Source organism: Hippocampus guttulatus, chromosome 4, assembly GCF_054856545.1.
Source record: "Hippocampus guttulatus isolate MCC_2025c chromosome 4, RoL_Hgut_1.0, whole genome shotgun sequence".
In the NCBI taxonomy this organism is placed as follows: domain Eukaryota; kingdom Metazoa; phylum Chordata; class Actinopteri; order Syngnathiformes; family Syngnathidae; genus Hippocampus; species Hippocampus guttulatus.
Window position 1 is genome coordinate 11808313 of NC_141264.1, and position 23307 is coordinate 11831619.

The 23307-nt window shown below is 41.1% G+C and overlaps 2 protein-coding genes across 4 annotated transcripts in view; one reads left to right on the plus strand and one right to left on the minus strand.

Moving 5' to 3' along the window:
- Positions 1 to 1157, plus strand: part of ttc38 (tetratricopeptide repeat domain 38) — a 30208-nt gene extending 29051 nt beyond the window's left edge. For both annotated transcript variants that reach the window (XM_086109790.1, XM_086109791.1), the window contains exon 14: positions 225 to 1157. In XM_086109790.1, coding sequence (XP_085965916.1) covers positions 225 to 312 — 88 coding nt within the window. In that variant the 3' untranslated portion in view covers positions 313 to 1157. The remainder of the gene's footprint in view (positions 1 to 224) is intronic.
- On the minus strand, positions 1058 to 22749 carry tspan33b (tetraspanin 33b). Of its 2 annotated transcripts, XM_086109792.1 has the most exons (9): positions 22617 to 22749; positions 18332 to 18389; positions 16963 to 17090; positions 16757 to 16831; positions 11909 to 12004; positions 9867 to 9995; positions 6526 to 6687; positions 1932 to 2017; positions 1058 to 1321 (listed from the first exon to the last, which is right to left on the minus strand). In XM_086109792.1, the coding sequence occupies exons 1-8, from the start codon at positions 22710 to 22712 to the stop codon at positions 1949 to 1951; spliced, it is 813 nt and encodes a 270-aa protein (XP_085965918.1). In that variant the 5' UTR covers positions 22713 to 22749; the 3' UTR covers positions 1058 to 1321; positions 1932 to 1948. The 2 variants fall into 2 exon arrangements, with proteins under 2 accessions (XP_085965918.1, XP_085965919.1); XM_086109793.1 differs by lacking the exon at positions 1932 to 2017.
- Positions 22750 to 23307: the final 558 nt, after the last annotated feature.

The window sequence follows — 23307 nt, forward strand, 5'->3', positions numbered from 1 at the left end:
TCATGTAGTGATATAATGAAACAAAACCATGAACATAACACGGTGGTCCGGTCGCATGATGTTATCTGCCGACATTTTATGTGCATGCTGATCAGGATTCACTCTGACTTTAACATAACAGAGCTGTGTTGCACTGTCCTCATCGATTACGTGATCTTGTCAGCTTGCATTCTCTCTGAATCTGTGTTCATCTCTCTATATGGTGTTGCGTTGAATTCCAATAGATGTCTACTGGTGGAGCGTGAAGCAACAAAGCCAAACTCCCCTCTGACTGATCGTCTGATGCAGAGAGCCGTGGCCCTTCACCACTAGACTGATTGCAAGAAGCACACGTAATCTGAGGTTCCCATGTCTGATTTCAGGACGCCCCCAGACCAACTGTCTTTTTTTTTTTAAACACATTTTACCTTGTGAATGAAAAGTGTGCACATTTTGCAAATGTGTTCACCCTAAAACCTAAACGATATCATTGATGGATGTCTGCATTTGCATGCTTAATCAGACACAGCTAATCATCATAAATACATGGTTTCATTCAAATGAATTCCAATAAATATATCGACAGTCAAACCTCGGTTTTCGTCCATGATCCGTTTGAGAAGGCTGTTCGAAAACCGAAATTGTTCGAAAACCGAAACCACGCTCTTTTTAAAATAAAAATGTTTATTGAGCACATCTGCTCACAATGGAAAGCAACACGAGGAAGCGTCACTTCCTCGCGTAAGGAAGGCGAGAGGAGTCAAATGGTGCATTCAAGTGTGCTCAACAAACCGAAATTTGTTCATCATCCGAGGAATAAAAAACTCAAAATTTTTGATCGAAAACCGAATTGGACGAGAACCAAGACGTCCGAAAACCGAGGTTTGACTGTATAATTTCTTTTTTTTTTTTTTTTTAATCACCACACCTTAGTTTGTGTAAATCTTTTTCGGGCACCAACCACTTTGGTGGGATGAAAACAGCAGTACTTGCTGTCGAATGTACGTACTCTTTTATTTACACTACACAATTCACTTAATCAGACAAACAGTGATTGCTGTTTAAGCGCAACCGACAGTGTAGTACATTACATTTTTATTTCGCAATCAAATCACTCCTCTGTATTTCCTATCAAATCTGTATGCAAGAAACCAAGAAAAACCGCACCATCTTATGGATCTTGTGTCTTCTCAGTGTCGTTCTTAATAGGAAGCCTCAGTTTATCCTCTTTCTGTAACATGCTGTTGTCCCCCTCCAAAAGGATTTTTTTTGGGGGGGGGGGGGGTCCCCCAACTGGGAAATATCAGGAAGGGTGCTGAGGGATGAGTGCAGCATGCTCTACCTGGATAAAAATGACCAGATAACAAATCTAATGTCAGCAAGGCACAAAAGAACAAAACACACACATCAGAAAAGGACACATTACTATATGTTTTTTATTTATTTGTCTTAATTTGACATCCAATTTTAAGTAACCCAGCACAATGCTATAATGTCGAGTGAAAGAGTAGTTCCACCTACTCAGATACATATCCAGAATTTTTGACGAAAGTCTCACTTTTATTTTTTGAATATCGCTGGCAGGTAGAATCTTTTTACCTCCAAAATTAGCAGTTTTCAGTCGGCCGCAAATACCATGTTTGTTTAACCATTGGCGTTGCATCGGCAACATTAGATTGGTCAGTCAAATAAATAAATACCACCCACCCATGGTGGACTGAACAATAGTGTAGATTTGTACAACAAAAAAGGGATATAAAAAACAAATTACGACATTGGAGGTTCAATGCCAGCAATGTTTTTAAAATGGCTCCCGCTTATCAGCTGAGTTTACTCCCATTAAGAAGATCAACAAAATACAACAGTAAGAAAAACTCCTTGTGAGTGCATTTTGAGTCGGACAGGGCACTGCAATTTCCTTTTTACTCCCCTTGCATTCTTCTTTTCCTTACGTAGTCTTTGCTTGTGCTCACGACACGGAGGTAATCTCTTCTTGGATCTGAGAGATCAGGATCTGGGACAGCACAATGCCTGCAATCTAGAGGACAGGGGCGGCTGCTTTAGATGACTCAACAGGCGCTTGTCAAATGTGCAGCCTGTGCCAAGCCTGTCATGGTGCCTTGTAAGGTTGTCGCAATGCTCATTTGAAAAGAAGATGAAATTGTTCAGAATTCTTATGTTTGGAATTGGTCTGTAATAATGGCAGAGTCAAATTTACAGGAGTGTAATCCTAATAGGTCTGCTTCCCTGCCCCCCAACGCACACACAACAAGGACACCCACCTTGAAACTGCAGTGTCATTTGGTAACACTGTAAAATCTGCATGCCCGAGACAAAATAACACAACAAAGCTCATAAAAAAATAATAATAAAAAATCCAAAGCATTTATGGTTCCCTCAACAGCGCTTCACAGGCCTGCCTCTTAACCGTTGGGATAGAGATAGAAATATATATCTCTATATATAGATATCAATACCTATATAGATATATATCTATATAGAGAGATCGATATATATATATACAGTATATATATATATATATATACAGTATATATATATAGAGAGAGATTAAAAAACAAAACAAAATAATGCCATTACATTATATTTGGCATTGGCCAAAACTTGAATATGGTTCAGGATTTCCAGTGTTCAGGGGTTTTGGTGCATAGTTTAACATATCTTCCTAAAATGTACATTTATTCTTCTGTCACACATCAATCTTCAACTTGGCCATGAATCCATAATGTGCAGTGTTATTATCTTTTCATGCAAAAAAAAAATCCTTCCTTATGTGATTGGGGATTTTGTATACGTACAAAATTCATAACCTGTGCAAATATATTGAACCGATTAGTTCATCAACTTTACAACTCTGCATGAACGTTTGAATCTTGAAGTTGATTAATTGCTTATCACGTGTTATTTTCAGCTTGTCTTTCGGTCAGCTAATTTACAGAGGACATTCGACTTGCTGGTCTGGTGCTGTCGCCAGACGATAACACTTGTGTGGAGTGGAGCAGCAACATGTCTGGCCAACAAGCGACACAATCTTCACGCATCCGTGCAGGGTCAAGATTTGGAAATAAGATGGTTGTGGGTGACACGAGAAGTTCAGCTCACTAGCTTTGGCTCTTCCGATCCTCACTTGTCTTAAATAATTCAAACCGGGGACCGCGTTACCACGGAGCTGGCGGCCGGCAACGAGTGGAGGATGCAAAGTGAGGCTTTAGCTTTGTTGCCAGAATGTCATGTCCAATAATGTGCAAACAGAAATTGTGGTAAGTATAACTTTTTTTCTGTTTTGTTTTGTTTTTTTAAAGCATAGAAGTTGTATGATAGAAAAGACAACCACCAACATCATAATGCTTATGTCACTTTAAACACCGACATCAGCAAGGCCTAGCATTCAATTTTGAGTTCACCAAGCCACTGTGGCTCGTAGTTTCCAGAGCTACACTGCATTTTCATGAGCCACAGTTTTTTGTCAGATAATCTGGGTAATGCTCAACCAACCAACCAACACTTAGTTTGGGCGGAGCCTTATGGCAAGAGGCGGGGACAAAGCAACTGTCGGAATATTAAACATATACTCTGTTTTTGTCCTCCACAAGACATCTTCAAGAATTGCCAAAGATGATCATATACAATGTTGAGGCTTTGTGTTAATGTATTGTTGGTGTCAGGCCGGAACCTCCTTCATCACAGTTTGGTCATATGGCATATTCTTTTTCAAAAATCCAAACTGTTGGTCAGTCCACATGCGTGGATGTTATTTTTCCAAATTCTTGACCAATGAAAGCGGTGAAAGTGGCCTCTTTGATGATGCAATATCAGGGGTTGAACAACCATGCCGTTTTTGGGTCTCCAGAAAAATGTTGATTTTGGAGGTACAAGATTTCCGCCCGACGCCAGTGATATGTCATGTCATATACAGCTGCTGTAATGCAGTAAGTATTTCTCATCACTCCCCCCCCCCGCCCCCCACTAAATATAGTTCCGAAGGTGCTATTGACATGAAGTTTTCGCCAAATGTTGGGAACAACCCAAGGAATCTGTACATACAAAGTGGAACAATTATGATCAGAAATAGGTATGTGTAATCATATGAAATTACACAGGGAAAAAGTATTGAACACCTGAAGCAGGTTTGGTGCAAAAACTCACGCAAGGCCATGACAACACCTAAAATCTATCCATAAACACAACAATTCAGCCCGTCGTCATTGCAAATGAATATCAGCCGGGTCAGTCCCGATTGATGCCCTCCAAAAAGGTCTCATTGCCAAGGTGTGAGCGAAGACGCATCTCATGATGGGTAAGAGCCATCTCAAGAATATCACAAACTACCATATTTTCCGCACTATAAGGCACACCTAAAAGCATTCAATTTTCTCAAAATTGACAGTGTGCCTTATAATCCAATAAGCCTTATATATGGATCGATATTCTGATTTCTTGGATATAATATTTTAAATGTTCAGTTGCAGCGGTTGTGAAAGCTCTACATAAAATCAAGCTGTATTGTATTTTCTTCAGCAGAGCTCCATCTAGTGGATGCATGACAAAACCACAGCCACTTTATTGTAGCTTCTATTGTATGCACTTCATAACGCATTGCGCTCTACAACAAACAGTTTAAAAATAGGCCATTCACTGGAGAGGTGCACCTTATACTGCAAAAAATACGGTAGTTGTTGCAAAACATAACAAAAGCATTGGTTACAGTGGCACGTCTAAGCTTCTGTATGGCGCTCTGAGTGGAAAGCCAATCATCCCACCATTAAGTTGCATCAGTTAGGCGCTCCTCGCAAGGTTTTTGGCAGAGGAATGCAAAGAATAATAATGGAAATGAATCCGTGGTGGACATTTCAGCAGCCGTATGATCTAAAACATACTGCTAATGAAACCCTCACTTGGTTTCAAAGAACAATACAAACTGCAAGAATGGCCCAGCCAATCACCCGACTGGAATAAATCAAATCAAACATCTCTGGAAAGAACTGAAATTTAAGGTCCATCAAAGAAACTCGTACAACCTTCAAGATGTGAAGACCGCTTGTGTGCTGGAATGGGCCAAAATTACATCAGACCAATGCATGCGACGAGTTATTCCATGGAGGAGGCATCTTTAAGCTGTCATTGCAAACAAAACCTTTTGTACAAAGTAGTAAATGAAAAGCAGTTTGTGTGTTCAATTATGTGTCATTTCACATTTGTGTATTTTTTGATCTTATTAATTGTAGTTTCTTTGTATGTATGGATGATTTGGGTTGCTCCCAACATCCGATGAAAATTTCATGTCGATAGCACCCTAGGAAATACATTGAAGTGAGAAAAATGGGGAGGTGTTAAATTCTAATTTCAGCCGTGGTATGCATAAATCAATGATTTGCATGGATTTAACTTGTTCTAATAAAATGTGTGAGTATGGTTGTACTTTCAACTTTTACATTATCCATCCTGAACAAAACACAAATTGACTCATGTCAGGACAGATAATGTCCGACAGCCATACTGGCACGCAACTGCATCTTTTGCAGTGATAATTTGTCATCGCTCTTCTCTCGCTGTTCTCTCTGCGCCTTTCAGCAACGACGTCAGCAAAGGGAACGTCAAGTGACCCAACTCCAAAAAACGGGTGAGCCATGATGTTGGTAATGCGGGAAGAAGGGCACTTTGACATTAATTCCAGTCGACAGCAGAGGGCAGTATAATGTCCAAATGGCTGCACCCTGAGATGGTTGACAAAGGGTGACTTCATCTTCTTTATTCTTATTCCACCAACATTAATAAGAATACCATGTTTAGACTCCTGTGGGCAGACTTGACTTCCACTTTTATGTGCGACAATTTTAGTCTCACATCAGTGGGATGAAATGTTCCTGGATTTCGTTTTTTTTTGTTTTAGTTTTTTTTTAATTTAGATTTGCAGGCATTTGCTTATGTACTTTGCAGCTACAGTCTCTATGTGGAGTCATTCAAGGCGCAATCCTTCCTTGAAGCTAAACAAATCTTCATAGGTTACTTCATTAGGTGCATCTTATCTTCCAAGTTGTGGGTCGGAACCTACTTAATTTTTTTCCCGTTGTTGCATGAATGCAACATCACTTTCGCCCTACATTTTTGATGCTACTCTTTCTGCTCAGGGTCAAGTCAAAGCTGGAGGGCGAGCCCAGCTGACTTCAGCAAGAGATGGGCTAATGTGTGGGTCATTTCGAATATGGAAAAGCCATCTCTGTCTTTAGATTTGACTTGATGAACACTTAAATAATACTTAAGAAGTGATAATGATTGTAATTCACTGCAGTAGAAAGACAAGGATAATAACTACTTTATATTATTATGGTCCTAAATATGAAGTTGCTGCAGTCAGCTTTTGTAAAGCACACATTCATCAAGAATCTTGTGGGTTATCTTTAGATCGAAAATCAAAAACCATCTGAATATGAAATATGAAAGTGCTATTACAATACTGAAGACTTGAGCATAGGTCCTTGTGACATGGGACTATTGACGTAGCTGGTGTCCATGTGCGTGGGCTGTTACCTGAGGCAAGGCCAAACCCAGTGCGAGTGCTCCCACCAGGAACAGATGGGACTCGATCCACAACCCAGCTCTGTCTGCACAGCCCACTGGGTAGATTGACTTGTTTACCTCCAGCCGGTCCAAGGTTTGAACCCCAAAGCCACACATAGTGTTGATTACTGCCTGTGTGCCAGAAGACAAACCAAGACTGTAAGTCCTGATGTGAACATTGATGAAAGATTGGTTCTCTGAAGGCAACAGTCACTGTGGGTAGCACTGACAAGAATGTTAACTGTTGTGACGGCTGGGAGAGGGATTTGTCGAAGCCTGTTTACTGCGAAGAATTGGAAAAGAAATGAGGACAATGACAACAGAGAAATGTTGAAAATCCAGCAAAGGTGCACGTCCATTTGATGTGACACACAAGCTCCAGCAAGTCCCCGAAGCACTGGTGCAGTTGCAGGACCAGGACAGTAGGATGCAGCACTGCATCAATTCTCCAAGGGTTTGATTAATTGGTTTTGCAGTCATATAAAAACAGGTTGCTTCTATGTTTTCTGGGTAGTGTGACATTTAATCAATAGTGGGATGGATCTACTTTGCTCTCGTTAGTTTTCTGTCTTCGTGAAGACAGAAAGGAGCTGTCAGGTATGGCATGTAAGCGCTGGATTTTGTGCACTGCATCTTAGAATGTAAATCGCTGACTGCAAATATGTGTAATCATGCATGCATGAGATCATATTTACATATAAATTATCTGTGTCCCTACGTGTAACTTCTACTCACATTTAGAGCAGTCCTTGGTGTATGTATGCGTGCGTGTTTACTCGATGTTGGCAAAATACTGAATATAAGAGTAAAGGATTTTGTTTGAAGCAGCAGTCACTGCCAAAAAACGGACCTTCAAAGGCTAATGAGATCTAACACAAGAGAGGCAGCGTGCAGACCTCTGCCAAGATTGAATTGATAAGGAAAGTGGAAAGATAAATAAGGACATAAAGCAACTGCTGCTGGCGACCAGTCCAAAGGACATCCTGCCTCCCGCAAAAAGACAAGTGGGATAGGCTCCAGTTCAACCAAATGAGGACAAGCAGCATAGAAAATACAGTAGATGTATGTATGTGTGTGTGTGTGTGGGGGGGGGGGGGGGGGTAGGTAACAGTGCTGTGTTGGTATTTGTTCGACCACATTGTTTCCGCACTAAACAGTGTGTGCAATGACAATAACGGTTCAATATCAAGAATGCATCCAGAAATGCAAAAGGCAGGCAGCTCCAACCTGCTAACAGCCAACTAACCCCTGGTGCAAAACCAAATCTTGTCATGAAAACAACAACTTTAATGTCACAAATCCTACTGTGGTGATGATGCAGGGTAATGTGAGACAGCCAGATTGTACCATTTTGGTTTGTGGGACGTGACTCAAAATGTTGTTTATCTGCATGCACAAAAAAGTCATGGATTCTCACGCAGCAGATACGCTGACACCCCTCGACAAGGTTTCATGGAAATCAGCTGTGTTGTTTTTGCACAACCCAGCCAGACGATTTCACAAACAAATAAAATGCTGTCAAGGCAAGACTTTTCTTCACACCTTCGTTGATGTTGCACTGGATCTGATTAGATCGTGCCGGCCTATCTAATGTTTTGGCCATCTGGAAATCTTTAGCATAAAGCTGTTGAGACAATGTAAAAAGGTAAATTAAAATACACCCATGGCTTGAAGTGGGTGCTTTCTGTTTGCAAGGATGGACACTTTGGTATAGCCACTTGCTATTGAGAATGAAATATGTTAGTGCTCTGGAGAAATATATCATGTGGTATTGTTTTTTTCAGTCAAAATTTTAAAAAAACCCTATTTTGACAGACAATCAAAGGATTTTGCAGTCAAATCACCTACTTCATGTTAAATGAATGCTTTTCTGAAAATGTCTTTGTTGTAATGAGTTTCTTTCAATTGTGATTGAAAGCAGGCACATATTGTACACAGCACAAAACAAAAGTGTCTCAAAGAGTTTATCTACTAAAATAATGATCTTTAAAATGTATGTAGTCAGTGTGAAATCTGGGCTTGTTTAGCTGAACACAACAATGGACCACCGCTATTGACGGGAAATAAGGACCGGGCCGGCCCATGAATAGCAAAAACCCGTGACTAATTGTTTCCCGTTATAACTGCATTGGATTTGTATATTTTTTAACCCTGAAACTCTTGGTCAGCGAGCGAATGAGCGTGCAATTGTTCTCTCATCACTATGTGTCACAAAGATGGATAGATAGATGAACAAGATGTTCTGTACAAAATAATGTTTGCACCAATTAGGTAATATTGAATTAATTCCCATGATCACATTATCACTTTCTTTACTTTACTGCTAAGGTTGGTGAAGTTTTAGCACTCTTAAATGGATCTTGTTTGTTGCTCTTTTATGCTACGTATTAGTTTTTTCCTGAACAAAACGCCGTTCGGTCCACTTGTGAGTATTTCACATTGAGAGACGTGTGTGTGTGTGTGTGGATGTGTGTGTGTTGCAATGTGCCTGAAAGTGAGAGTTTGCAACTGTCAAACACACACACACACACACACATGCACGCGCATACACACACACACACACAATTTGTTAAAACTATCATTTAACGGACAGAAGTACAGTACATGATAAATGTTGTTGTTGTCCTGGCAGATGAGAATATTGAGAAGGATGCAAAATAAGCAATACTTAAAGATGACAGTGCAAATAATGGATGGATTGAATGGGTGTACAGTATATGCCCCAAAATAAAACATTAAAAGCCAATTTGGTGTGATGGTAACACTCCATGACAGTCATGCAACCAATAGGGCAACTGTGGTTTACGTTAGCTGGTTTACACTGGAAGGCTAGTTTTGTGTTGCTAACAATGCTAGATAGTATTGTAAGCACTGTTTTTTTGTTCAATTTGCACATGCATTCTATTACTATCATCATGACAAGACAATTTTGTCATCGCATGCCATTATGAATAGTTCGAGAATCATACTCATGCATGTTGATGGGAAGTGAAGGGGCAGGATTCGTGAAATGAGGCTGCAACAATAAATTCTTGCTAGCAGTTTTAACATTTCAAACTACTTGTTTAAATGCATCTCACAGCTTTGCTGAGGCTGGAGTGAAACACTCATGTTGTGCAGACTCATTCTCATCTGGGAAAGACAGATCACCTTCAAACTTGATTTGCTGTTTCATTACTTTCAGGCAATCAGTCAGCCAATTATGAGTCCTGGAGGATGTCATGTTTGTTTAGCAACAATTTTCCATTCTCACTCCATTGTTTTATATCACTGCTGAGGTTTTATTGAGTGGAAAAAAGGAAAAGACTCACCTCTCCAGGAACGGGAGTGCAGCAAGAGAAAGGAACAGCACAGCGTTCTGAGCTGGGGTTTTCCTTAGTGCAGTTAAAGTACAAGTTCCATGACCAGTCCGTATAGTTGTTCCAACCGCAACACTGGAACTGTGTGAAGGACATTTATTATAAATACACAAAATGTGTGTTTGGTAGACTATTTCTCTGCTGCCTGCTAATGATTTTTCTATGATTGGAACGCCTCTTTATTTCCCTATTAAATGATGCCCCATTTGCAGGTGAACAATGCTTGTGGGATGACACTGTATTGTTAGTGTTAGGCCCACAAACACGCGCACACACAGTGGGGCGGGGAAAGTATTTGCCAAATTTCTCATTTCTTTCTTTGTCTTGTGTTGTTTTTTTTGCACATTTGTCACACCGGCAATTTCTCAAATTTTCCCTGTCCGTTATTCATCACCGGGTTGAGCACCCGTCCATCATTGTCAGTCTGTCATTTTTTTCAAGCCAAACCAAACTGTAATCACCAGTCAGTCTGTCCGTCACGTTATTTTGACCGTGCTTTAGTCAGTAAAGTTCTCTCTCTCTCACACAATCACACACACACACACACACACACACTTATATACATTTCACATACACTTGTGAATTTTTGGAAATTTTAGGTACAGCAAGAGCATAGTGGTGGCTGCCTGCAGCTATTGTAACCCTTAAAATAAAGTTTAAAATGACGTACGTAAACCAGAATCGCTCTCCGAATTGTGGCCAAGGGTAGGAGCCAAATATAAGTCGCTTGCACTCCGATTCTTGTCTATAAATACTTATCGTCATCTTGATTCTTGGTTCATTGGTGGGTTGCAGCTCTTTGGTGCATACCCCTATCTATTGTACAGGAAGCGCAAAGCATTTCCATACAGTCAATGGAAGCAACCCTCACCCTACTTGTATTCAGCCTCGGAAACAAAGGCATGAGACAGGCAGGGCATTTTTAAGTCAGTTGTCAGTAAAACGGGCATCCACCAGTGACGGACTGAGCTGTCCATTAGTACTTGACCCGGTCCGTGATGATTCCACTGATTAACTAAGCCGCTTCTTTTAATGCTTATTCAGTCTCCCTTATTCATCATCAAAACCGGTGTCCGTCAGTCCTGCATCTGTGATGGTATGGGGGTGAATTACTGCCCATGGCATGGGTCACTTGGTCATCTGTGCAGGCACCTTTAATGTACGTAATATGTACACGCAGGTTTTGGAACATCATATCTGCCATACCAGCCATGTGTTTTTCAGGTATGCCTCTGCTTATTTCAGCAAGGTACTAGACAGGCCTGCCAGCAGTCCAGACCAGCCTCCCTTTGAAAATGTGGGGTGCATTATGAAGCACAAAATATTACAGTATATCAGGGAGACCAAGGACTGTCGAGCAACTCAAGTTGTACATGAAGTAAGAATGGAAAAGAATTCCACCTAAAAAGCATCAACAATTAGTGGCTTCAGTTTGGAAATTCTTATTGGGTGTTAAAAGGAAAGGTGGAATAATACAGTCACACATATTTTTTGGAATGTGTCACAGACATCAAATTTAAAATGACAGGATATTTACACCCGCCAAAAATAGTTTGAACATCAAATAACCTGTCTTGTTGTGTATTACAGTGAATACATGTTGAAAATGATTTGTACATCTCTATATTCTGTTTTTAATTTCATACAATGTCCGAACTTCATTGGCATTGGGGTGTGTAGTATGTATTGTAGAAACATGGCTTTGCACAACACTTCCTACCAGACAGTGATTGCTTTATGGGGGGGAAAACCCCACTGCTCACTTTTGCCAGTGTAAAGGTAGACCACATGATTTGAGCCTCAAAATATAGAGAATGCATATTAAATCTTGCCATTCTCGGAGGAGACAATAGCAAACAAAGTCAGCATCTCTCTGTGGTCACAGGGATATGTTATTTCATGGTTCACAGGCGTGACATGCTCAATCAATCTGTGGTTATGATTATTGTGAAGTCACACAGTAAGTAGGGTCAGAGAGGAATAGGTCAGAGCACCTCTTTCTGAATGTAATCCATCAGGTTTTGCAGATCCAGGTCTTCCCTGTAGTGCACAATTCCTTTCTTCACGAACCTTCCCAAAGTGTCACGGGTCTTTTCAAGAAAAACAGAACAGTTTATGAGATGTGGTATTCAGCATCTTGTGGGATACATAGTTTCTCCACAACACAGTATGTATTGCAGTATAATAAGAGCAGGGGTGCAGGCAGCATAAAACAATAAAACTATATTACCTGTGAGATCAATACACCCAATGCATATAAAATACAGTATACACATACATGCAGGATAAATAACTAATTTAGTATGCAGGTTTTCACCATTCTCTGCTTGAGTTAATATAATTCAGACCTAGATGAATCATAAATGAAATGCCCTGGTTTTTTTTGACTCATGAGCAGAATTCCAGAAATAATTGGATGCATTTAGAAATTAAATCCTGCCGCTTCATTCGTGCCTTCTGTCGTCTTCTTTGTGTGACCCTTTTGAATGGGCCTTCAATTTAAGTTCCTCCCCTCTAAAACTGTCAAAACAAGGTGATACAGATTGAATTTAGATAATATATGATAATGAGAGTGTTGTATGCCGATAACCTGCTGAGCTATAAAATTTCATTTGGCTTGAAATGAACTTCTGTGGGTGTTTTGCGCTGGGCTCCTGGAATTACTCTGATTAGAGCGTGTGGAAAAGCAAATTCTGCTGATAAACACACCGAGCTCCGTCACAATTTATTTTATCCTGAAGTAGTTTTGCTAAACAGTTCATGCTGATCTCCCCCCTCCTCACACGCTGTGTGTGCTTGTGGACCTTGGGATCTAACGTCATCTCCTCATGTCATTAGTTGCAAAGTCTCCTTCAAGGGATCTGTTGAAATGGAACATTTGGATCCGCTTTGAAGTGCTGAAGCATTTGAATCATTTAGCGATGCTGGCAGGGTTGTTAAACTGTTCTGTTTAGCAGCAGGCAGTCTGTGGACTGACAGAGTGCACAGCGGAGGGTGGCAAGGTATAATAGGCACAGTTTACATTGTAAGGTTAGAGTGGAAATCATATTCAAAGCTTTGTTCATGACAAAATAAACGTGGACGCCAGCTGGTATATTCAGACTAATAATTTGATTAAACTAATCCCAGCAGTTGATTTACTTTCCTCGTTTGCGTCTCTATGCAATCAGATTGTTCCAAGCTTTTCACACCCAGCACAGCACTTCTCTCTCTCCTTGTCTGTCGCTGAATGTAGACCAAAAAAACCTCTGCACTCTGACGCACTAACCACTCGACTACCCCCGTTTTCATATACAGTATATGTACTCAAATACTTTTTTATGGAAGTGTCTGTTCCTAATTGATTAGTAAAATCTCTTTGCAGCCCACAAAGACTAACATGTAACCGGGGATTTTTATAATGCCATGATATGAAAAGTCGCCAAGTGGCACAAGCTGACGTCCTCAGCAATAGCTGAGAGGCATTCCCTTGCTCGGGCTGCAATGGTAATTCACTTCACTTCATTACGCGTTGTATTAATTGTTACAGGGTGCACCACAGTTTGACCTCACCAGGGTTGAGGGTGAGCCTATTCCAGCTGATTTTGGGGAGCAGGCAGGGTATACCCCAGACTGGTCACCACTCGCAGTCTTGAGTGATTGCCTTGTGGCACAAGACATGCTTAGCAGCTGACATACTAACTGTTTTTCATCTGACAGTTTTACTTTATATTTATCGTCTACTTTTTTTTTCCATAGAAAAATAGTCAGTGACACATGGCTCATTCCAGCTTACATAGAAATATTAGGCCCCACCCGGAGTCAAGCCTACCACGGGAGCAATCCCTACTCAGGCAGGCGGAGGAGTCCCCCATCCGCCAAGCCAGGACCTCCCCAATGGCAGCATCCCTACAGCCAGAGAGCTAAACATAGCTCCCAGTGTGGATGCCCCTCAGTGAGGAACACTGGAGTTAAAACATAAGATGATAAGACAAATTGCATAAGATAATATAAATGGTAAACATTTAAATAGGTGTGAGTAAAATATGAGATCCATCCATCCATTTTCAACACCGCTTATCCTGAACAGGATCACGGGGAGTCGCTGTCCTTTGGATGATTTACAGTATCGAGAAATGGTTCCATTTTATGTTCATCCAACCATTAACACATATGCAGCAGAAGCAAACGCTAGAAATTTAGTAGAGGGTGACTCAGGAGTGGAGGCCTCTATCCACAATGACTCACATTCACCTGCTCATTAAAAACAAGTTTATGAGAACAAATGAACTAAAATATTTTTAGTCTCAATTGGACATCAGACTAAGACGATTCCCTGATCCGTGCAGACCCGTTTTAAGTAGCCAATAACACCCAACAACAACTGACTGGTCGATTCTGTCACCAGCCACCATCCTTGCGGTGACTCACTTTCACATGCTGAGCTGTTTCCCAAAACCAAGCAGAATTAGCACTTCTAACCAACTCGCTATCATACAAAGTGTATACAGTATTTAACTATCGGTATGCCATGTGCCAAGAAAGAAGCACTGAGTTAAGGTGCCATTTAAAAAAGAATGTTGGGGGGGGGGGGGCTTTTGTTACTCTAGTTTAATGACCTGAAAGAGTATTTTAAAACCTCTCCCTTTAAACGACCGTTGTTGGAAGAATGTATTCACATAATATTTTTAATCTTAGCAGCCATTGCTCATACATGTTTCAAAGTGAAATGATTAAGCAGGTTAGGTTCGACAATTTACAGTCACAATAATGGCTTGTGTGTTAAAGTTGAGCTCATAATGACACTCAGAGTATGGATGTGAGACAATTAATTGGGCAATTATTGTTTTTGTTCTTCTGGGATACATTATAATAGCATCTGGCCCACACATGCGGCCTTCGTGGACACACATCATCTTAATGACTGGCATTGTTCAGTAAATGACATCCATATTAAATACACAAGAATAATAAAGACTTTAATGAGGTAAATGTTTTTTTTTTTTAATGGCCACTGAAAGACGCCGCTCTCATGTTTTTTTTTGGTTCATCGTGACATGCCACGAACATGCCAAACAGTCAAACCTCGTCAATTGTATTTCATTGAAAAGTATGGAATTTATTATTTTTTTTACACATTTCATTTCATGTTCCCGTGCCTCACGTTTGCAACAAAAGACTCAAAGCAGAATGACTCCTGAAAAGATCATTCATGTTGTTTGTTGAATAAATGAGACATTCCACAACAATACAACCTACACTTGAACACTCCCACATGCTAATTTACTATTCGTCATGTGTTCATTTGAACTGCCGCCAATTTGCATGCTGTACAGTTGAGGTAGCTTAAGGTAGTCCATCATGTATCACAGGAATCTCAAGATTATCAGTGTATTGTGTTGCCATGATGCAAATGGTATTAAATGTACAGGCAGAGATAAGCATTCCAGGCCTGGGGCGGAAAGGCTTGTACTTCTGTCCCGGATGGACGGCCATTTTTGGGACGGAGGACGCAGGAAGAGAAGTTTTTTTCGAAAGGACGTATTAAGCAAGGACGGAAATGGGTTTTCGTTCCTCCCTTTAATTGTTCCTAACCGTTAAGTTTGTGTCGTCAGGAGGCAAAATAACAAAGCCAGAGTGTCGCCAAAACACTGTATTTTCTGAACAGGCTATTTCAGCTCAATGGTATTTTAATAGGAACACTTCCACCTACAGTACAGTCAGAGAACATAACAAAATGCCGATGAATATTCACTAACGATCACTCCAGCCCGTTAAGGAAGCTGACTGAGTTGTATGTCTCTGTGTTCCCGCCCACCACGTTGATGGCTAGGATTTCTAAAAGAGGAGTTTTTATTCGTCTTATTTGATTTGATCATAGTAAATATTGTTGTGTTGTGAAATAGTAATGCTGAGTTGCTTATCACTAAGACATTACAAATATAAAGAAAAAGTGATGTAATTTTTGTTTGCTTGATGGCCAGTCTCGTCTGCACCACCAATCACGGCGTGACTGAAAATAAGGTTCGGTAGGCAGGCGTATACACGATGAACATGTCGATGTTTGGATGCAAGAGTCCTGCACATTTTTCAGAGTTTGGCATTGAGTAACGTTGCAAGACATGTCATGTGTTTTGTATTTAACGGACGAGGCGTTTCTCTCGTGAAGTGACATAAGCTTTCTAGTGAGCGACTCTATGAACAGGAAAACACCCTAAACTCCCTAATACTCGGGCGATCGTTCTAATATTTTCAGACCTTGATGTGAGCATCAAGTGACGGACCAGACATTATTAGAAGTACCAAGAACTAAACTGAGGCTCAGAGGGGATCGAGCCTTTTCTGTTGCTGGTCCCTCTCTCTGGAATGACCTCCCACTGAACATTCGGCAAGCCTCCTCGCTGCCCATCTTCAAATCCCTCCTCAAAACTCACTTGTATTCTTTGGCATTCGACTCAGCCTGACTTAGATTTGTTCTTGGTTTTACTGTTCGGTGCTTTCTACCATCTTTGTTACCGATTTGTTTTACTGTTTATTGTGTATGTTAAATTGCTCCATGTACAGCACTTTGTATGCAGCAATGGCTGTTCGAAAGTGCTCTATAAATACATTTGAACTGAACTGAGCATTAACTAACAATGTGAACATACATTTTGGTGACCATCGATGGCAGTTTCGGCACAATCGGCAACGCTTGGATTCCTACATTACGGGGTTAGACTGTCATGTTGCATCACTGTATGGCAAGTGAGAAAGGACATAGAGTAGAAACAGTAGACCCAATAACGTGGCCCCAGAGGGACTTGCTATATTAATTTTATGTTATAAAATGATTATGCGAGTTACCACAAAGAGGCACATACCTGGTCTGAGTAAAAGAAGCCCAGTATTGCTATGACCAGCTGGGTGAGGAAGACCAGTGTCAGAGTTAAAGAGAACTGAAAACAGAAAAGACAAATGTGACTAATCTTTGCGAAACAGATTTGTCAATATTGTTCAACTCCCTTGAGATTGGATTGATCCTGTCGCTATACAGGAAATGTGTCAATATTTGTGAGGTGTCTATTACTGTTTTGAGGAGGTGAATGTTTTCTCTGAGGGCTCCAATACAGCCACAGAAAGTGATGAAGAACATGACCACGCCCACTACAATTAGGATGACAGCCGGGTCGATCAGGAACGTGTCCCGCACAGTGTCTGGTAAAAAGACAGAAATGGGACAGGCTCTGGTTAGAGAGCAGCTGTCTGTTATTTTCCATTCTCTTATCTAAGCTTTTCTATCACTTAGTACGTAAACAACAGCCATCCATTTATAAAATATATTCCATTATGTTATGCCTCCTAAAATCCCCATTTTATGTGAACGAACTATGAGATCCTTCGTGGATTGTTAAGAGCAACTGCAAGCAGTGCAATGAATCCACGCTGCTCCTTTGTGTCCCCCATCCATCCATCCATCCATCCATCCATCCATCTGTCCATGTTCTCATCCACTTATTCTCACAAGGGTCGCGGGGCGTGCTGGAGCCTATCCCAGCTGTCTTTGGGCAGTAGGCAGGGGACACCCTGAACTGGTTGCCAATCACAGGGCACATATAGACGAACAACAATTTGCGCTCGCAATTGTCCCCAGGTGTGATTGTAAGTGTTTCATGAACCTGCCATGCATGTTATGTTGGAATGTGGGAGGAAACCGGAGTACCCGGAGAAAACCCACGCAGGCACGGGGAGAACATGCAAATTCCACACAAGAAGGCCGGAGCCGGAATCAAACCCTGCACCTCTACACTGTGAAGCGGATGCGCTAACCAGTCGACCACTGTGCCGGCGCCCTGCACTAACCATTAAATATGACTGAATGAGAAAATGATTTCAACAACTATTGCAATCATGAGCAGTGTAGAAAAGCATGTCCGGACACAAGTCTGACCTCAGCTATTTCAAGCATCTCATAGGCAATATTTATTTTTAAGCTTCGACATACAGAAGTAAATCACCTGAACAGTCCCAAGTAAAGGTAAAAGTTTTTTATGTAACCCAATTTAAGATGAGTTAAAAAATGAGTGACTGGCAAAGTGATGGCAATGACACGGAGGAGTATGAGGGCCATATGTGTTGATGTTCTTTTCTAATTTTAATGAGTGAATGTCAACATTTCCACACAAAGATCAACATAAGTCTCAAGAGACTTAGATATAAATTAGATAATAATGAAGCGTGCCGCGCAGTGGTGTGGCGATGGTAGATCTGCTAGTCTTACAGCCGAGAGGTCATGAGTTTGAATTTTGAATCCTTCCCGTGTGACATTTGCGTTGTCTCCCCCCCCACCCCGGGTTGTCTCGCACGTTCCAAAACCATGCATGGTAGGTGAATTGAACATTCATCACATTAAGTAAAAAACACATGAGAATAGGGCTTGGTAAAAATTAATACAGTACCTGTGGCTTTCTGGACTTTAGCATAAACACCGATTGCAACAATCAACAAGGAGAAAACCTGGGGGAGAAAAAAAACACCTTTTAATATATGGCCAAATTCGACATGAAGCGTGGACAATGGTGTTTGAGACGCCTAAAAGGGGAAATGAAAGAAAATATTTCGTAGCCAACTCTTCTGGGAAGGTTTGCTCAAAGCTTTTGTGGTTGGATATTGTCCATTCATTTGTGAGGTCCGAGGCCAAACCAATCCCAGGTTGATTTTCTGCTGGAACAGAAAAGTTGCCATAAAGCTAGAAGTATACAACTGTCCAAAATCTAAAGGTCAAGTTTGAAGAATTGAACTTCAAGGAGGAAACACATCTAATTAATATGTGAAATGTTATTTACTTGTTTTGTTTTAGACTTCTTCATTATCATGGAGACCCTTGACAGTAACATGCTCCCTCTCAGTATTGATGACATTTTAGGTGATCTATTTTAGTGAAGTTGGGGCCAGGAGAAATTTCACTGGAGCTCAAAACGCTGCTGTTAGAAACGACTGAAGTTTGTTTTTTTTCTGACATTGCCATTCTCTTTGCCTCTGGCATTTTGCTGACCTATGCTACTTGTCACTGGTGAGGTTTTGATCATCACATCTAAAACTATTTTCTGACATCCGAAAGCATTTTTTTTTTTAAGGTACTGAGAAGAAACAAAAATGCGTGGAAAGACGAGACCACATCCGCTCATTCATTTTACAGTACGGGTTTGCGTATTGCTGTGCCTACTTCATGTATGTTTGGACTCATGCAGGGGCAACATACTCAACACTAAAATAAGTAACCTTTTTGCCAGTTGCCAGTTGGATAAGATGGTCTTTATCAAACACTGTACAATAGAAATAGGCTGTTGATGTGAAAAAGGAAGAACATTTATTTTCCAGCACTCGATTGTGCTTTTAAACGTACGATAACTACATTGATTGAAAAGAGATTAGAATAGAAGAAGCCTTTATTTACATCACAATCCACAGCAGCGGGGGTTTTTTTTTCCACATTAAATTAACTTGCTGATGTGGTCGAACAACTCGATGTAACAGTAAACAATTTGACCAAAGGTTTACATCTTCTTTTTCCAAAAATATTAGCTTGTTTAAACAGTCTGGCAGCTGCGCGCTCCACAATAGTAAGTAATTCTTCGAGCTTGAGGAGATTTATGATTGAGTTTTTTTGTTTTTTTTAATTCCGCGACCTCTGCATTGTGAGTCGGATGTGCGAATCGTCCCACTCCCATTGTGTCGCCAGATTGTGAACTTGGATTGTTCAATTATTATAAAATCCGAGATGTTATGCAGAGCTACTTTCTTTGCCTTTCTATATTACATGATCATCTTATGAAAATCAAACAAGCATCGCTTGACCTTGGCCAGAAAAAAAACATTTCTGATGTGAATGTCTTTTCTTCGCTGAACTTGAAATGTTGCCATTTTTCAATTCAATTGTATTTATAGAGCACTTTCGAACAGCCATCGCTGCATCCAAAGTGCTGTACATGGAGCAATTTAACATATACAATAAACAGTAAAACAAATCGGTAACAAAGGTGGTAGAAAGCACCGAACAGTAAAACCAAGAACAAATCTAAGTCATGCTGAGTCGAATGCCAAAGAATACAAGAGAGTTTTGAGGAGGGATTTGAAGATGGGCAGCGAGGAGGCTTGCCGAATGTTCAGTGGGAGGTCATTCCAGAGAGAGGGACCAGCAACAGAAAAGGCTCGATCCCCTCTGAGCCTCAGTTTAGTTCTTGGTACTTCTAATAATGTGTGGTCCGCAGACCTGAGGCGGTGGGCAGGTGTTTTTGTTTGGGAACAAATGGCAAATGTGTTTGAGAGATGAGAAGGAGGTGAAAGCAGGAAGGAGGCATCAAGGGGTGGCTTGTGTGAGGAGCTTGGCATTCTCTGTGCTTAAAGCCAAACACAAGAAAACCCTTACTGATAAAAGAACAAGGCATCACAAATGAGGTGTGGGCAGCCCACGCGGTGCCCCAACACAATGAAGGCTGTAAGGCAGGGGTAGGGAACTTCGGTTCCTCGAGAGCCATGTCCTGCCTGTTTTAGGTCCCCAACACACCTGATTCAAACAATCAGCTCGTCAGCAAGCTCTGTCGAGGTCTGCACAATTGAATCAGGTGTGTTGGAATAGGGAAGGACCTAAAACAGGCAGGATATGCCTCTCGAGGAACTGGAGTTCCTTACGCCTGCTGTAAGGAGTTACTGGAGTGGGGGTGTGGGAGTTGTTATCTGCTCAGGGTGCCATTTTTAATGGAAAGGCCCAAATTCAAAAACAAACAACTACAGCTTTCCCTTGTTTAAATGGTCAAGGCTAATGTCTCTACTCTTCTTCGTTGATTTCTCAACTTGTGTAATATACCGTACTGTATATTTTACGCTCCCTCATATTCACAGCTATACATTGACAAATAACTGCATTTGTGCAACAATCCATGATGATGATTTGTGTTGTTGACGATTTGTAGCTGTTCTGACTTGAGGCCTAATTTGAGTTGAAGAAACATGCTTATTTCCTATATTTTGTATTCCACTTAAGTAGAATGTGTTCCCGGGGTTTTATTTCTCTGTACAAAAGAGCAGCAGACAAAAGAAAACATTCTTATTTTGTACATGCACCGTTGTGTTTTAAAGATTTTTCAAGCCCGTTTTCTTTCTTTTGCTTTAAGGATATTGTTGGTTGTTTAGGAGTGAGGCCAGCGGCGCACTAGTTTTCCACTCTTTCACACTGTTTTTTGAGTATTCAACACATGCACGGTGAATATAAGCCTACTCGGTTTTTCAGGCTTTTCAAAGAGATGAATCAGGTGAATTGTGCAGGGACGTGAAAGCCAGATGAACGGCGCCATGGGGAGCACGAAGACAAAAGGCCCGATGGATTAGCGCCACAGTGTTCACTTCCAAGCTCATGTCCCAAAAAACAAAGTCAACAGCCAGGCCATGTGCCTGCTGGTCTTGCAGTTACTGCTGAAAACACAGCACACTGTTTCTCTTACTGGGAACAGCCCGCAGGTAATGGGGGTGCAGTGTGCAAGAAATGCTTATTTAGAAAGACTCACGTGGAATCTAGTCATGCAGAATGTCTCGGGTGAGGTTCCCGAGTTGCTCATTTATCGAGTCACGGTTGGAGTGCTGCTGCGGACAAACGTGAAAATGGCAACTAGTGATTGAAGAGATGCAAATTAGCTTCCTGGCTACTATCAAGTTGCTCTTGGACAAGGCACTGCACCCCCCCCCCCCACACACACCCCCCCCCCCCCCCCCCAGCTGATGTCTCTTCTCTCATGCATGCATGCGTGTGATCTGGCTCTGTGTTTACAGCTGAGTATACCATAATAATAATTGCGGTTAGTGCCGCGACGTCCCGACAACTCTGTGGATGTTTCCAGCTAGGCTGACTGCCATTCGGAGCTTTGTTGGCATTTCTCAACATCTGAGGGGTAAATTTAGCCTGTGTAATCACAGTTGGCTTGTGCATTTCAATGGAAAGGCATTGTGCCCACAACCCGAAGCTATCCAATCTCACTTTTTCTCGATTATTCGGTACATTCCTTATTTTCAGACACTTTCGGGAATTCAATTTGTTGGACGTGAAGAAACATGATACTTTGTTTACTTATGATTGATTATAACATCGAGATTAAATATGAATTTTTAAAAAAACCCTTGAGGCTAAATAATTGCTCCAAAGCCCGTCCGTGTCTGTTTTCACAGAAAGCCAAAGAATCTGAGCTGTGATAATGAGGGAAGAATGAGCGCTCACTGGACACGAGTCACTCAGTCCACTCACAGATTTGGTGAGTACAGTATACTGTATGTGAAAATGCAAAGGTAAGGAATGCAGTTAAAAACATGTGACATTCAGCAATATAAAGCTTCAGCTCCAGTACATGTGCTTTGCATCATTGCGACTTGATTATAAAATAAAAATAAACCACTCAGCATTTGTCACCGTGATAGAAGACCAAGCAGAAAATGAAAACAGGCACCAGCGGGGGAGGTGAGGTGCCCCTGCAATTTTTTTTTTCCCGCAGACACAATCTAAATTATATTTCTTCATTTATTATTAATCGAATTTGCACCATGGATTGATGAATGTAATCCGTTCTGTGGGTTTGAATGGACTATTTAAGAAAGCCCTCGCTCCTCGCTGCTATCTGATGATATCGTGACTGTGCGGTGCACAGCAAATTTACAAAATCTGTCCGTTGCTTGTTGTTTTCGTACAACTTTACTCACCCAAAATAAGAAGCTGAAAAAGAAGAGAAAATATCGAATCCAGGGGTTGACGAAGGAGAACGTCTCTGCTCGATCCAGGTGATGCTTCCTGTCCATTGCTTATTTTGGCTCTTCCAGTCTGGCACATCGAAGCACAGTGAGTTTACCTCCAAAAGAGCAATCAGATGCATTTAACCACCATGTGAGTCAGTGAGGAGGGGGCTACATTTGGATGTCAGGCAGTTTAAAAAAAAAGGGGGCGCAGTGACATGACCACATGATACTGTGGTATAGCCCAGAAACATCCATATAGACCTGAAGGCGAGAATAAACAAGCTATTTGTGAGTGACTGCATCTAAACATTCCTGCACATGTTTAATCTTTTAGTGTTATTGAGTTGGGTGTTTTGGTCCAGAATACAAAATAGGAGCCTTTCTCATGCAATAAGCAATACAACAATAGTGAGCTGAAAAAACCTGGAACAATTTCCATTGTATATAGTCAAGGTCGTCATTGCAACATGGTGAATTAACGCTTAGCACATCTGCCTCAAAATCGAAGGTTGCTTGGTTCAAATCTCAGCTGAGGCCCTCCTGTGTGGAGTTTGCATTCCCTCCCCATGCTTAATACGGGCTTCTGTTATCCCTGTGCACTTGGCTTCCTCCCATATTCCCAAAACATGTACATTTGGTTAACTCATGACTCGAATAG